The sequence below is a fragment of the Numenius arquata genome, chromosome 7, assembly GCF_964106895.1.
Source record: "Numenius arquata chromosome 7, bNumArq3.hap1.1, whole genome shotgun sequence".
In the NCBI taxonomy this organism is placed as follows: Eukaryota; Metazoa; Chordata; class Aves; order Charadriiformes; family Scolopacidae; genus Numenius; species Numenius arquata.
Window position 1 is genome coordinate 19878859 of NC_133582.1, and position 17643 is coordinate 19896501.

The 17643-nt window shown below is 40.2% G+C and overlaps 1 protein-coding gene across 1 annotated transcript in view; it reads right to left on the reverse strand.

Moving 5' to 3' along the window:
- Positions 1-4430: 4430 nt before the first annotated feature.
- Positions 4431-17643, reverse strand: part of MCM9 (minichromosome maintenance 9 homologous recombination repair factor) — a 46911-nt gene continuing 33698 nt past the window's right edge. The window contains exons 8-13 of the mRNA XM_074150279.1: positions 16951-17125; positions 16380-16582; positions 15175-15378; positions 13657-13739; positions 8837-8982; positions 4431-6660 (exon numbers count right to left, since the gene is read on the reverse strand). Coding sequence (XP_074006380.1) covers positions 5088-6660; positions 8837-8982; positions 13657-13739; positions 15175-15378; positions 16380-16582; positions 16951-17125 — 2384 coding nt within the window. The 3' untranslated portion in view covers positions 4431-5087. The remainder of the gene's footprint in view (positions 6661-8836; positions 8983-13656; positions 13740-15174; positions 15379-16379; positions 16583-16950; positions 17126-17643) is intronic.

Here is a 17643-nt window from a genome sequence, read left to right on the forward strand (position 1 = left end):
AAGGCATACCGGATACCTAAGGGAGATGACATAATTAGCATTCATTATTAATGAAGCTATTGCCTCACTCACATGAAATACAGAGCACTTAATACTCTGTTTACCTCATCTTCCCATCAATAAATACATTCCCCCTAGAATGTGATGTTACATGTCCTCACTTGGGAAATCTGTTCCCATTGAATCCACTAATTAGAAGTTTTATTTCAGTTTATATTGACTTTGCCTTGCCTTTGGCTTCCGCTCACTTGGTTTTGTAATCCTGGTGCACACCACGTTACGATATTTAACACACTAATTTATGTACCCGACAAGAATGATGACATTCAAACTACTGGCCTGAGAATAACACGAGCAACGAAGCAAACTCAGCCACGTAGGGTTCTTTCCTGCTTACGGGTTACTCGGAAGGGAAAGCAGCACGGGAGCTGGAGTAAGGGTGGCTGGCAGCCAGCGCCACAGCAGCTCATCCACACGGCGCCTACTCCCTTTTTCAGGGTCTCTTCTGCCACGTTTTTTTGTGTCACGTCTAAAATTTCCATGATGCTGGGAAGAACCGAAGGCTGGTTTTGTCAGATGTTTACCTGGCAAGTGATTCCTATTATAAGTTGTTTTACAAGCTTAAGAACTAGTTATCCAGCCCAGGAGTGCCTTGAATTAGACGGGCAGCGCTTCCCAGGGGAGTTTTGAGGAGCTGCACTGACACTGACTGCAGGAAGTGCCTAGACCTTTCTCCCGGGGCAGGGACAGCCTGCAGACCTGCCTGCCAAAGGCGTGCCTCGGTGGAGGACCTCCTGCAGCAGGAGGCTGAGCCGCAGGAGGCGGTGGAGGAGGCTGAGAAGCTGGTTCCAAGCGCAGCCTGCGGTGGACCACAGCACACGGCCAACCAACCAAAAACTCCTGCACTGGCACACACTGAAGGGAGGAGGGCAATAACGCAGAAAAATGGAAGCCTGCAACGGCAAGGACCAGCAGGAGGAAGAGACTTCCCCCAAAGCCTGAGGTGCCCTTGCAGAAGGGCTTCACTGCTCTGCAGAGTGAAGAGGAAAGGCCAGTCACATCAGGAGGGACGCTGAGTAACGCAGCTCCATCTGCTCCTCCTGTAACTGAGTGAACGAGGCCCTCTATGGACAGATGGGAGCAGCCTCACGTTCACAAGCCCTGGTCCTCATGGGGGACTTCAGCCATCCCGATATCTGTTGGAAGGACAACACAGCAGGGCATAAGCAATCCATGGCCGAGAGCCCGTTTCTGTAAATGGGAAGTAGAGGAAGATTCCCGAGGAAGCCTCTTTCAGCAGGGTTTTGCAGCTGCAGAAGTGAAGAGACAGGACATCAGAGAGGTCGACAAAGCAACCAGTGATGTATGTAATCATAGAGAGACATTACTCACAGCTCCACCTTCCGAATTTCCAGCAGTAAGCAGAGCCACCTCACAACAGTCCAGACTATCCTACCTGGCCTCCTAATTCAGAGTGTGGTCTCACTGAAGTCCGGTCTCCTTTCAGCCAAGACTGTGCCTTCCCCAGCAGAATTGCCAGGCAGGAGGATTAAAAGAAATATGATGAAGCTTTTTTTTTTCTTTTATGCAAAAATATAATCAAAAAATATAAAAATATTGGGGTCATCATCATGTCTGCATGGGCCATCCAGGAGAGCAGTAGTATGGGAGCGCTGCCAGTAAAACTGTCATCTTGTCCCATGTTGACATGACGCGATCTGGTTTCAACCAAGGCAATGGAGTCCGGATGCTGAATATCTAACAGCAGCATTTCACTGCTGCTCCCAAACGAGGACCTGTCAATATGCTGACAGAACCAGTGACTTCTAAGGTTTGGTTCAACTGGGTTTTAAGACAGCAACATATATATTCACCTTTAATGAACCAGACTCATGAAGATGAAACACAGCTTAATAAAATACTAGTGTATTCAAACAGTAATAATTGCTTTGATACATATTTGTATATATTCACCCTGGGAAGACGCATTGGACACCTTTGTATATTTGTAGCTCATAAAGCCAGAGAGGCAAGTGTTAAACCGTGAAGGAGATAACGGCAGGTGCCTGGGAAGGGAGTGACTCATCTGCCCATTGACCGCACAAAGCACTGGCAGAGGAGATTGGTCTGCAGGTTAGCCCAGCACTGCCGCCGCTGCCATAGTGGGTTACATCCTCCCACCGCCTGCCTCTTGGAGCACTCAAAACACATACGATTGCTTGGGGGGGAAGCTGGTTTAAAAGGGAAAAGAAAGAAGTCAGCCACGTTCCCTGCCAAGACACCGATACATTGCCTGTAGCAACAGCAATGGTGAGGGAGGGAGTAAATGAGCAGCAGGTACCATTTTCTTACTACTGCGTGCTTCTCATTTATCTTCGATGCTCTGAATTCACGCCATGAAACAGAAGCAGTACAGAAGCAGTGGTCTGGTAAAGAAAGATCTCAGCACTATCTGCTCTTCCAACTTTATTCTTTGGTTACTTGCCCAACACACTTGTGTGACTGGGACCTCTTTGCAGACCGTTTGAAAAGACAACAGTGGCTTTTTTCTGCTAATACAGAAAAGAAGGGCCTTTCTGCAAGCTGAATACAATGTCCCTGTGCCTCCTCTTCTTTGCTTCTAACTGGGAAACAAAGCTGCCCAAGCGGCCTTCCAGGCAGAGTGACCTCACAGTGACAGGAGTTTGTGGCATCCTTCCCGATTCCATTCTCACAGTTGTTGCTAACTGAGCATTCCCTGGCTTCATTAGACTTCCCACGTTTCGTTAGTAAGGAGGATCGCTGTCTGCATCACCTGGCATTCCAGCTTTCCCAAACACGGCTGCTCTGCTTCACCGTGTAGCTGCCCTGGCCCTCTGGCAGATCTTACAGCGCAACAACTTAGAAACAAGCAGAATATAAAACCCAGAACCTTCTCAAACACAGCATAAGCATGGAGAATATGAAGGAAGTTTTGAGCTTGACTTTCAACTCAGTTTTGTGCCACTATGACTCCACTGATTTCAAGAAAGCTCTAATTTCCACTGGGCAGAGGGGAGAAAGTCAACCAGCCTCCCACAAAGGAATATTTAGGAAAAGGTCCTGCAGTTCTTAGGAGCAGCTCATCACGTAACTTTACATAGCAAATTACATTAGATGGGGCCCTAGCTACTGATCTGTAGGAAGTGATGAATAAAACAGTATTTCCGGCACAGGTGGGTGAAATTTCTCGACTAATATTTTTATCATTTCGCACGGTAGAGAAAGCTCATGATGCTTGACTGTGGGGATTCAGTAGCCATGTTCTGGCTTTGCACTGGCCACTTCGCAACATCCATCAAACCAAACAGCTAGCAAGGAGGATTTTTGATTGTAAACGAGACCACCATGCAAGAACTTGATGCAGGTCCTGTGATGATGGGAAACTATGCCTTTAGCTGGCCTGTGAAAATTCAAGTAGGAAGACAATCATAAATGTTAATAGCTCCAGGATTCTTAATAGCTCCAGGACTCTTCACCCTTCTCCAGTTTCACCATAGACACAGCATCCTGTAGGAAATTTCTGACTTCCATGGGCAGTCCTGAGTGCAGGTCACCCTCACCCTGGCGTAGGTCTTTGTGAGAAGGAACAGGAAGGGGTGGCCGTGTGCTCTGAGAGGAAGGTGGGTAAATTCCACTTCTTTGGACTGATGTGATGTTTCCAGTGGAGGAACTACCACACCATCAGTTTGGTCAGTAACGTTTCTGTCGTTTTCCCAAACACTTAACAGTAAGCCAACTACCATGATTACTGCTCTCATGATTTCACTGTATCACACCAAAGTGCTTGGGCCTCACACTCCCTCATCCTCTGAAATTTTGCAGTATTTTAACTCACTTGGTTTCAAGGGAGCTACTGCTAAATTTAAGCAAATCAAGAGAGAATCAGAACTTCTTTGTGCTACCAAGCCTCCCAAAGGATTTACCGTGCTGTAAGCAACCACTCCGTTCCTTGTTTACCTTGCAGGTAATAACAAGAACATTCTGTGGAGAATTCAAACACAGCAGAAACACTGCAGGCAAGTCACGGAAAGACATTTAAGGCTCACCTTTCTCTGTAAACATGTAGTACATTAGTAGATTAATTTCCCATTAGACAAATGAGTGACATAGGATGCAGCATGCTACAGAAGATGAACTGCGTATCAGATGCAGTAAAACTCTATAATCACAACTAAAATAGTCAAGTAAACATTATCTGAGTTAGAACCACGCTACACTAGGGAAGCTTTTCACCAAGCCGGTAGATTTGAATTGTAGCTGATATGCCAGGGCTTAATGCCCGCATTAAAGTTACCCTGGTTACTGAAGACTCCCGTTCAATCACCTGAAATTTGTTCTCTGCAGTGGAGAACTGTATGTTTATTACAGATTTGAGTTCGGATAAAATGACCCAGAATACAGACACAGATAACTGAACCAGTGTATTTAAAACGGAAATTAAAAAAACAGAAACAAAAAGCTCTCGATCTGTATCTTCAACATCAGCAGTGCGACAAGGAGCACAGTAACCAGAGATGCAGCAAAATCGTCATGATACTGATAATACAGAAATACTTACCATAGCATGATGATAAATCACAATATTGCTAACTACGCTGAGACAAGCAGCACATATAGACGAACAAAATGTAACGACATAGCTTTAGCATCATCATTTTTCTAAAGTGGCATAGCATAGTCATTTGGAAGGATAATCTGAATCACATACGGTTCTAACCATCACATGAAATCAAGAGTAACAGTCAATTAAGTGTGCTCTTCTGCAAGTTCACTGTACTTTGGATATATGAACATAACCACACAAGTCTTCAGGTTACATCAGGTCAATCAAAATGGTCAACTGACAGGAATAGTCTTGGGAAGAGTTTAGAAAACTAAAAGTCTCTCTGGGCGTACAGTATATGCAGCTTATGTAAAGTATACGGCCCTTAAAGAAAGTGTGTTCATTGGTATCAACAGAGGTCCAGAATGATTGTTTTTAAATGCTTTCTGAACTACGGATACAATTGATAGAAGGATGGAGATTCAGAAGAACTGCATGTTAAGTAATTTGGAGGATATACACGTTATGTGCTTGGATTTTTCCTAACTTCTTCATCCCAATCAAAATCTAATGTATCATCATCCAGCTCTGCTATCGAGAAGAGAGATTTCTGTGTGACCACGCTGGCTTTACTGGCATTTCCCAAGGCAAAACTCTTCCTTCTGCTAGGATTGCTCACGTGCGCCTTCAGCAATGGGCTACGGCTCTCCTTGTTAGTGTCAATCTTAATGGCAGGTGAGGTTCCCAATTTTGACTCAGGACGTGATGCAAAGGAGAATGTTGACAGTTTGGCTAATGTGCTGGAGCGCACCTTCCCTGTGCTTGGGCCACCAAGCTTCTCCTCTCCCTCCCTTTTCTTTACAGTGGGTGGAGATGACACAGCATCAAAACTGACATCAGAGAGTACTGTTACACCTCCTCTGACCTCTTTCCCTAAGGCCTGACTCTGCTGCTCTTCCCCCCCTTTATTATCAATCGATTGTTTTTCCAAACTATTTTTTCCTAAGCGAGTCAATGTCGTCTTGCATTTCTCAGGGCGGCAGCATTCTGCTGGCAGTTGCTCTCCCTGGACCTGCTCTCCGGGATTAAAAATAGTTTCACTCTGAAAAAGAGAAAATTCTTCATTTTTCCTCTCTGAAGAATGATCAAGTTTTGTCCTTGGTCTGAAAGAAAACTTAGCTAGTTTAGCTGCTGGAGGACTTTCACTGTCAAGGATTTCTGGCTCATGGGAACTTATTACCTTTGCTTCCTTCACTATTTCACCTTTACTTCGTTTTCTCATGGAAATTGATTCAGTTTTTGCTGCTACGGATATGCTGTTCTTTTCCTCCCCTAGCACAGAATCTGCATCACTTGAAAGATCCATCAGGCCAGATACAGGTAATACTGAAGGAAGGGCCTTTGCCTCGGGGTCCTGTGTACTGGTAAAGAATCCACGTGATTTCTCCGTGTGCAGTCTCTGCCAGCGTTTAGACACCCATTGTGTAATAACTGAATCCTGCAAACTAGCGCTTGGCGATGCTGGGGCTTGAATATTTGCTTCTGAAGAAGAAGAGTTATGTTCTTCGGTCCTTTTCTTGCTTATCTTGGAAACTTCGTCCTGTTCCAAAGGAGCACGTAGATTCACAGTTGCCAGTGACTCTCTCATTCCATTTCCCTTCCTTGGTATTGAAGCGGTTCTTTCTCCAGAACAGGATGGTTTTTTAAGCAGGGCTTTTGAAGCCAAGTTATCTGGAGATATCCTGGGCACTGGAGACTTTTTCTGAAAAGCTTCTTCAGCATCAGTGTTGCTCTCGTCCAGGCTGTCAAACCATGCCAGGCTGCCATCATCACCTCTCTTACTATGTTTAATCAAGTGTTTTGTGGTTTTGTTATTCCCATGCACTGGGTTGCACAAGGGTTCTAGTTGTATATCCCCTTCGCAGGGGCCTTCGGGCAAACAAGGCCATGGCCTGGAGTTATTATCTTGTTGATTTGAAGGTTCTGACTGAGGCATTTGCTTTGACTGCCCAAATGTATCCCTGTCCACGCATCTTGCAGTAGTACTGAAACTTGTGTCTGCAGGCTGCAGTTGGCATGGATTTTCCTTTTGTAATCTACGGAATGAAAAAAAAAAAAGCAATAGTAATTTATTTTTATTTTCTTTTCGTTTCTTCATTGCATTAGTGACGCTTAATATGTATGAATAGTGAAAAGCTACAAATAATGTAGGTCACAAAAATGCATTATTAAGTTTCACATATAGCTCTGAAAGCTGGTGTTGCAGTCTGTGATCTTTCAGCACCTTCTGCAGTACATGGCAGAATTTAGTGCCCCCAACAGAACAAAGGCAGATGGACAGAGAAAGCAACCACCTAAACTTCATTTCCTTGGGAAACCAAACAGAAAAACCCAAATCCCAAACAGCTTACAGCCATTGCTAGAGTCCTTTAGGAATTATATATTCTATAAGTGTATCTTCTAGAACAGGAACCTCATTAGATTTCATCCTGCACAAAGCAAAGCCTCAAATGAGTTATCGCAATGGATATAATATCTAGGTATTATTTGGAATAGTGGTTGCTGACAGTTTTCTCTCAATCGCTATGAACTCAACAGGTCAAAACCTCCACATGATAGAATGAAAACATCTCAGATCTTAATTATCACTGTCTGTGGCTATTAATATTCTCAGGGTTCTCCTAAACAACAGAGGTGCTAGAATGAGGGTTCCCTCCAATCTCAGTATAGCTGACATTCTGACTGTTGTACCTAAACACCTCATTTCCAAGGGAGACAGCATTCTACTTTTCGCTAAGTAGTGATTCTAACCATGAGTGAAGAGCAGCCACATTCCATCCCCAAAGTGACTGCATTAGTGTAGGTGAAATGATCCCTAAGCATTATGAGCAGGTCCTGTGGTATGAGAGAGAAAACACTATATTGACATGTATGTTTTAGAATCATTCCTATCATTATTTACTAATACGCTTATTTGTAGAATTTTGATGGAAAGTAGCAGAAATTATCTGACTCATCAAGAAGGGCTGAAAGATACATGCTTGTTTTATTGAAATATAGTTCAGGGGGAATGCATGGGACAAGTCTAATACAGAACAGGTTGTTTTAAAGAGGACAATCATTTAATATTCTCTAAGCTGCTTAAGAGGGGGAAGAAGAAATCAGCTCGATTTGCATCACAGGGGATTCAGTGAGATACTGGGAAAACTTTTATGAGCATTATGATGGAGCATTAATGGAACAGACTACCAATGGCAATGGAAAATCCTCTTCATTAGAAGGCCTTTGGAGCAGATAACACAAGCCCCTGCCAGGAAGGTCAAACTCAGACCTGATCCTGTCTTTGTATTTGATCTCCCACCCCATCCTACACTTCTGTCATCCCTTATAACACCTCTGTTTTAAACTAGCTTTTGTCTGTCTGTTGGACATACCCCACTTTCATCTGCTTTTATTGTCTCTGTGGTTATTTAAGATGTCCTTACTATTAGTTACAAAGTAAGTCTGAAAAAATATTTCAAGGAAAAAGTGTATCTTCCCAGCTGTTCTTACTCCATTTGGTTCGATAACATTAATCTTTTATCTTCCTTTAACAATAAGAAAGTAAGAGTTTCTTTAGAGCCTAACCTCATTTCAGGAAACAAATGTTGGGGGTTTTTTTGTGTTTTATTTCCTTCCAATCCTAGTGTTTTCCTCTCAACCTCAGTACCCTACAAGTTTTCTATTAATAACAGCAAATAGACTTTCCAAAGATTATTGCAGTGAGCTGAAAAGTAGAGATAGTGAAAATTCCAGTGTATAAAAAAATCAAAAATCACCCAAAAGAACAGAACTTTGATTCAGGCTCGTATTTTCCATTAAAAGAAAGGGAAGGATCCTGGCAAGACCAACACAAAAGAAGGCTTAAAAAATATGAAGCAGATCTGCTGTATTTTACCAAGGAAGTAACAAAAGGTTATATAAGATTACTTGCTCAGCTACAGAATCTGCCATTTTGACCCTAAGAAGCTCCACTGAAACTTATCTGAGCATAGAACTGAGATATGAGTTGGGAACTGATTAAAATGTTCTTAAATTTTTTGTAAATTCTGTAACTCAGAAGGAGAAATATCTTGTGATTATCTCAGAGTGCTACTTTATAACAATCTCCCCGATTATCCATGTCCTCTAAACAAGTCCCCTCCCAACGTCCGATTCTATTTTTAGACCCTCTCCAGATATTACTGTCAAACAATTCTATTTGAATTATTTTGTTACTTTGCATATTATAACCTGTCAAGTCTTTGTAGCTCTTTGTGCAGAAGATCTTGCAGCTCCAGTCGCTCCAATATGAGTTCACACTGTGTTCGGTACTGCGCCATTGGATTTTCTGGAAATGAGGTGTGTAAGGCATTGATGCCTCCGAGAAGTGCACCCCCCTATGTCAGCAAAGAGATTAAAAAAAAAAAACAAAACAAAAAGGAAGCTATCTTTATTATTCAGCACTGAATTTAAACAGCAGAGTCCATTTTATACAAAATTGTCCCTTATTTTAAAGCTTAAGGCAGCAAATATTTACTGAGTAACTGTATTCACACAAATAATCCTATTAGGTCTGCTCACAGGGGCAAAGTTGCTCATACACATAAAGCAATTATATGATCAAGCCTGCAGTTTACTTGTACTGGTTTATTTTTATGGATACAAAAAATGGAAAGTCCACCTAAGGCTTAACAACATCATGACTAAAAATGGAAATTAGGATTAAAGAAGTCTTCCAAATACCTTGTAAAAATTATGCCCATGTGAGCAACTTTTATAACCGAGGAAGTTCTGACTGGCAGAAGTTTTCATTAGCTTTGCCTAATTATTTGAATGGAAAGACCTGGGTATTAAGGCTTGTCAACACAGGGTAAATTGACTGGCAGAAGTATTTCTCAATAGCTCTTTAAGAGTACCTAACTATTCAGGAATAATTCCAGAGAGCAGGTGATTTTAATCTGGGACACTTTTGCTGTGCCTTGTGAGAATGAAGTAGTTTTTATCAGAACAGAGCATCTGCACAAAGTGATTTGTTCCACAACAAATAATCTGGAACAGCTCTGTAGTTAATTGCTCTTTGGAAAAAAACACCAACAAAACTACACAACAACCCCTCTATTTTGCCACAGATTAGCTAGCATTTACCGCTCCTGTCTAATCTATAAAGCTCAATACAACTGATGAACAGGATGGGTATCAAGTGCCATGAGAGCAACAGCAAAAGTCAACGGATTCTCCAGAACCAGAAATTGCTATGTATGGCATCACATGGACCCCACATTTTCATTTGTGGCAATTTCTGGTTCTTCCGTTTTGAAATTTTGTACTAAAAAAAAATTTACATTGAAAAAACATCATCCTGGTGGCTAATTAAAGCCCTCTAACACCACGCAGTGCTAGAACTAAGGCTGTCCATGCAATCATTAATGCAAGTTAACACTTGGGCTTTTTTTCATGTGTCATTTCAGGAACGTGACAGATCAGTTCCATGTAGAAGCATTAGTGTGTAGTCATGGAAAAGGTTGTTGCAGAACCTCTCTGCCGTGTTTGTTTTAAGGACTGGAAGGTTCATAGTTAATGAGGCTAGGATTGTAAAAAGGAAAGTCCAGTCTCTTGGTTTGGACAGAAGAAGCCACGGAGAACTAGATTCTATCTCTGATGATAAGTTCCAGTTCTTGTGTTTCATAATGAGCCAGTTAAGCAAAGGTTTTGAAAGACAGTAAATCTGTAACTGGGATCCTGATGTGGTGTGTGCACAGAAGGAAACTGCAGTCAATGGGGAACGTGCTCAACTCAAAGTGCTACTACTCTGAAACTGGGGCCCTAAACATCTCTCATGGTATATGCTCCAGTGGACAACCTTCTGGATTGTGCAGAATTCAGCTCCAGACCACAGAACAGGAGTAGCACCATCCCATCACAAGGACTGTGTGAAGATAAGTGAATTGATATTTCTGAAAAAAATACACCGGAGATGAATTCCACAGGAAAACACATGAAGAAATTGAGAATTCTACCTTTAGAAGAGCAGGTAATAAACAAAACATTGAGCAAAACACTGACAAAGGACAGTTGGGTTTTGGCTTGAGTACTGTCAATCTGTGACCTAAGGATTCAATGGAAAAAAAAAAGGAATACACAATTATGTATCTTGAGATATATGCCCAAGGGGTACAATTATGTCTTGTCCTCACTGGCTTTTCAGTGCTTTACTTGGCCATCACAATGAGCTTCTTTTAAATGTTCGTTTGTGTGTGTATGTGTGTGAAATTCTAAGTGGGATTTAAGATATCTGTGAAGTTTCATTCCTGTGCTGGTGCTTACGTCTCTGAGATATCTGCCCCTCTGAGACTCTGATATATCATTTTGAGTAGAGGAAGGTAGTCATATGAGATAATATGCTGTGGAACTGAGGGCAGGGGATCTAGAACAGAGAGAGAAAAAAGAAAGTATTACAGGGAAAGCTAGCAGAAAGGAAGGATGTAAAAGTGCCTGAGGATGGGAAGACAAAATGTAAAAAAGGAGTAAAGGGAGAGGGATTGGAAAAGGAATAAAAGAAGGACAAAAACATGACCAAGAGAAAGAAAGAGACAATGTTAACAAAGAGGAAATAAGGCAAAGAAAAGATCAAGCCAGGGAGGATTAGAATATCCTCAACACAAAGTAGGAAACAGAAAAAGAATGGTGAACTAGAGGACAAAACCAACAAAAAATCCCCAATGAACTAGGTTGGTGATGAAAATGTGATAGTCCTTCTTCCCAAGAGGGCTCACAAGAAATATCTGAACACTGACCTGAGAACTTTTATTTTATACCAAGAAGAATAGAAGTTTTTGTAGAAATTGCAAAGACGGTGTTGAAGACAGTTTGCTGAGCTGAAAGGTGGCAGCCAGTACTTCAGGAATGACACTGGTGCTTCCCCATTTACAGCCTCATTCTACAGACTGACAATTAGGCAGGGAACACAGGATGGATCTATACATAAAGGTTTTTTTCTTCTAGAGAAGAAATCAATTTCTGAAAATAAACTTTTGCATGTTACTTTCATTCTTGAAATAAAACAAATAAATCACTTTCTTCAAAAAGAAACTGTTTCAGTGATTCATTTATACTTTCAGGAGGAAAGTAAAATTTGGCCTTAAAAAGCAGATCTCAAATTTGCAGATTTCTAGCAAAGATGAAGGCATTTGCCTACATGCTCATAAGAAATAAAGAGTGGAGCCAATTCGATGAGCATACTAGCTACTCCCAGGTAGTCCTCTGCGGTCATAATTCAGGCAAATTTCTCACTGCCTCTTATTAGATAGATGTTTGTCATGCGAACTGCAGCCCTTGAGGGCAGGGGTTTATAAATATGAAGTGACCCACAGTTAAAATACTTTTTTTTTAACACTTATTCGTGCTGATGAGATACAGGGATGCACAGATGACAATACACATTCATTATTATTATTATTATATACATGCATTACACTTTTTTGCTCTGTTATGAAAAAAAAATTGAGTATTTCAGATTTCTTATATCCAAAACCATATTGCTTCGAAACCACTGTCCCATCAAATTCCCATCTAGTTAATTACAGGTTTAATTACAGTTAATGAACACTTATGTGATATCTTCTGCTGTCTCAACTGGATACATTAGTACAGCTTCTTATTTTAAATTAGATGCAGTGCTGTCATTGAAAAGCTGAGCTCTTCAAAACAGTGCAAGATGGATTGCAGCAGACAGCGAAATAATCTTTTGTTCCTTAATAAGGTCAGGCCCTGTAGTATTTTTGAGACAAATTCCATTTGCTACACTCTGCAGTAGATTATCCATGGCACAAACTGCAACTAGTCTCCCAACCCTCAATGAAAGAACAAGGGAGATCACAAGTACCTACCTGCCGTATGTGACTTTCTGTATCTATCCTGAAGAGCTTTATCTCCAAAAAAGGAGTATATCTACTCCTGCAAAGGTCTTTAAGGTCCATTGAGCTAACGGGTGCTATATAAAATTGTTTTAATTTGAATATATTCATATCAATCTATGCAGAAACACAGGAAGTGCCATTTTGGATCACAGCAGTCATCTGTGCAGTGGAGTACGCCATCTCTGACAGAGCCAAACCCAAGCATTTCAGACTTACTAAAAACCCCCATGCATAAAAATTTGGGTAATCTGCTTATGGTAATTTTTTTTCTACTCCAAAGCATGAAGATTTATTTCTCTTAAAAATATTCTATCTGAAGTAATAGCATTTATATTATTGCCATTAAAAATGTCTCTATCGGATTCACATCACATTCCTTTTATCAATTCTAAATGTGTTGCTTTTTCTTTATATTCAACCTGACAATGTTAAAGTAAACTCAAATCTGGCCTTCCACATTTTTAAATGCCTTTTTACACAGAAACATTACACAAATCCATGTGATAATTGGAATGCACAATTTTCAGTGCAATCAAAGTTTTGGACTTTCAAGGTTTCTCAGAGTAAAATTAGTTCTGAGTTTTAGGATCACCACCAACATATTTTAAAATGATCTAATGGCAAAATAAAGTGGCAAAATAATAAAATAAAAAAAAAATAAAATGGCAAAATAATGGCAAAATAAAATAAAGACCTTCCCTTTATTAGGTCTTGGGAACTGTTCCAAACTTCCTCCAAAAAGAAAGATTTTGTTCTCTCATACCTAGTTCATGAGTGGTAAGATAACACTGTGGAAGAAAAACCCATCAGAGGCTATTAAACACAGCAATATAGACATAATTTCTGGCTCAAAAGGTATCTAAAATGTAGGTTACCAAAAGTCAATATTACACCAAAACTTCACTTAGACTGAAAAGTCTATTAAAAAAGGTACCAGGCCTTTATCACCAATTCTGATTTTTCAGTATAGTCTCTGTTTTAGGATTTTAATAATCAAGATGGACTAAAAATGACTTGTCAAGGCCTCTGATGACTAACTTTCCATGAGTCCATGAAATCCTCTCTGAAGAGACGAAGGAAGCTGGCATATACCTACATGACAAACTGAATCCCTTAAATGTGGTACTGCACCAATGGCAGTGCAAGAAACCGTACCTGCATAGAAGATTCCATCACTGATACCACAGTTATAGCATCTTCCAAAGTAACGGTATCCCTAAACATCAACCGGGCATGAGCTATAAAAAAAAAAAATAAACGGGTACTGAAAGCAAGTGTTACCAAAGGCAAAAAGCAATTTTCTGTACTAGAAGGGACAGTGTATTTCTTCAAATTTCTTCAGCTCTTCAAACACTGGTGTATAGCCCAAACTTAAAAATTAATACAATCCTTTTCATTTCAGTGTCAACTTCAACAGGAATTGGAAGGCTTAGTTTTACTAGTAAAGAATGTTCTGTGCTTTCTGGATTACAGTTACAGCGACAGTTTGAATAAAGATGCTCAAAATGCTAGAGCTAAAAAATGTAAAGTGCTGGATATCACAACAAAGAGCGTGATACGAAACATCCCTATCCATATAGGTACATGTCATCACCATAAAGTGAAAAATTAAGTCTAATTTTCATCACAGGTCAGAAAAGGCTTGATTTCCTCCAACTGGTCTGCATCACAAATTTAGTATTATTTAAAATGCTTTTCTCTACAATAGCTTTATTTTTTTTTTCCTTCCTTTTTTTAAGTCAGCAAAACAAAACTGATTTTTTGTAAATGGATATAATGCAAATAATTTACCACATGAAGCTCTCCTCCTAATTGGCTGTGGAAACACATACTGTTCTTATTCAGCAAAAGAAACACAGGTTAATTAATACCATCCATATAATACTTTGAAAGAAAGCAATACTACTAAGAGCCCCAAATTGTGTGAATGCATAAGAATGTGAAAATAACATGCAGATCCCCCACGATCAAGTTAGGAATGTCTTTCAGTTAAATACTTTCCCCCCAAAATGGAGAACAAAATATAAACATCTAATGCAGGAAGCATCACATTGCTGACCAGCATATAAAAGCATAAAGACCATTTATTACTGTTCTACAAAAATACAACACATTCTTTTAAATTCATCCTGAAAATATTTGATATGCCATTTTATAGAACAAAATCATGTTAAGAAAAAGACCTACTGCTTCCAACTCAGAGTTGGAAATGTTAAAGTCATATTGCAAAACACAGACTTCATTACTGACACTTAAGGAAACAAAAATATACAATTTTAAGATAGGAGCAAACACTTGACACCTTTCCTCAAGCTGGGTAGAATGGCAACCCAGGACTCAAATGAAGTCAAGTAAATACTGAGATTGCTTTTCATAGAGACACTTCACTTCTGAGATTTTTCTCTGAAATGTGATTTCTTCCAGTGGTTTTAGTTTATAAGTGTGAGAATGGCAAAATTAAAACTGATGTTGATAATCTAAATGTAACACCCTTTCCCAAATTTAAAATCTCCAGCCTCAAGTCTCTTTAGATTAGAAACGTAACACAAGAATCACCTTCCCTACCTCTATGGAAAAGCCGCTACTCTGCTTACTAGCTATAATTATACTCCTGATCTATTCATTTTATAGAGGTTAATCGTTAGCCTAAAAATAAAATTGCCGCGGCCTTACCTTCTGCAAGGCGTATCAAACTCTCTAGTAAGCGAATGGTAGTTCGGGCAGCATTTCTGCAGTCGCTCTGACGCTGCATTTGATAGTAGCGTACAAGGATCAGGTTGCTCTCATCAGACAATTTTGGCTGTATACTTTTTATAAGGCAGAAATAGGTTTTCATCTTTTCCATGCTCCAGAGCTTTTCTGATTTGCTTGGGCAACCTGCGTAACAACTGCCTAGTCAGTAACTCTGTAACAACAGACATCAAGCTTTTCCCTAAGAATCCCTCTTAAATAGAGAGATGGCTATAAGAGACACATTACTGTATTTTTGGGGCATACCAGGTTGTCTTCCGTACACCAGTCCTCAAGGACTCGGTCAAATTCCAGTGTGGAATTGTACACACTGCCAGATCCCTCCCCTATCAAAATCCACAGTAAAGCCTCCAGTAATTTCAACAGAACTGCTGTCAGATTCACTGCCCACCAGATGGTACAGTCAGTACTAAGTGCTCTAGTATTCCATAAAATGTAAAATGCTACATGAATGTCAGTACCTCCTCTGGCCATTTTACGTTTGGCTTTGTAGCAGCCAAAAAGCTACCTGCCGTATTCTGAACATTTATTGCAAGGAAACATTTTGGGAAGGGAAGGAAGCTAGCTGAAGTTTCCTCTAGCCACTTCTTCCCTAATGGGGACCAAAGCCATATTCCTGAAGTGGACGGAGAAGGGGCTGGTTAAAATCAAATCACACCACCTTCCTCAATTCCAGAGCACAGAGCTCCATGTGGGCAACACTATCCTTCATTCCTTGAGCCCTGCAGAACATGCACCTCAGATTTGTTCTGTCTGAATTAACCTTCCCTTTAACAACATGTACAATTGCATGGTGTGTAGGATCTCCACATCAAGCAATGTAAAGGCACAAGATGGAAACTATCCACTTACTGACCAATCTGGGATGAAATCTCTTGTAAATCATCACAGATGAAAAGTATAGTGTTTTCAGCTCACACCTATTAATTCATTAGTGATCTCTACCTTATTACTACTGGGAAAACAACCATACCGCAGGAAATTACGATAGCAAAAATGCACACAATGATGGATATGAAAGACTTAAGAATAACAAACTAAACTGAAAGGTGGGAAAATGAAAAAAAAAAAAAAGAAACACAAAAACAACACCCAAACACCTTATAATATAAAAAGACTACTCTTACCTTTATTTTGCAAGATGAAAGATGAAATGATGCGGTCCCATTCCTCATTCTTTGTATCTAACAACACTAAGACCAGGTCAAATCTGCTCAACAGGGGACTGCCAAGAGCTATGTTGACAGAGACAGACTCATTAGGGTCATAATGGCCTTTTGGGTTTGTTGCTGCCAGGATAGTTGTCCTTGTATTAAGCTTGCACACCAAGCTAGAGGAAAGTATGGTGAACAGACGGTTGAATGAAATTTGGTAAGGGAAATAGTTCCAAATTGTTAAAAATTATCACGTTTTTATGTTATAAAAAGCATGTCTTAGCTTGAAAGACAGTAAGAGCTAAACAATATACACAATTATTGTATTAATATATATTATATATACAGCATTTCTCAGAGCAAAGAATAGCAGCTAGACAGACAGACAGTGATCAGGATACCAAAAATAACTCAGCAATATTGCCATGAGTAATCTCTACATACAGCTAGGTCCTTAGATGGTGAAAACCAACATAAATGTAACTTGTAAATACAAGAGAAACATCTTACATTATCTTATCACGTATGTTAACATGCCACTTACCCAGCCTTTGCAACACTGATGGTTTGTTGCTCCATTGCCTCATGGATACTGGTTCTGTCATGTTCTTTGATACTATTGAACTCGTCGATGCAACACAGGCCTCCGTCTGCAAGCACCAGCGCTCCAGCTTCCAAGTTCCACTCCCCGAAGTCCTTCACAGCAGTCACTGTCAAACCTGAAGAACCAATTACTTCAGTCAGTTTTTTCCTTAAAACACAGGAGCGCACCTGAGTGAAAAAAAGGGACCCGGCACACTGGCTTTGTCACGGACAGAAGGCAAAACAGCAGGTTAGCTCCACCACATACATCTACCATGTAACTCACTTTACACCTACCAGTAAGAAATCCTACTAGCGTTTGGCAGGTTAGCCTGGACCTGTGGAGCAGATTCTGTTAAGCTTCCCATGTTCAACAGTTACTTGTTCTCAGACTTTGGTAATTGAATGAAAGAGATTAGGGTAAGAAGACTAAATCTGCCAGATCAAATTGAAAATTAGGGCAAATGCAAAAATCACAAAATTATGAAAAGGACCCATGTACTTCCTCCTCCCCATCAACTACTAAAACAGAAAAAAATTTTGGAGCTGCAAAACAAAGTTTGGAAAAAAAATATTATTTCAATTGCCTTTTAACTCCTGGCCCCAGTAAGTTGAGAAAAATACTCACCTTAAACTAAGGCAATTAAATTTCTTT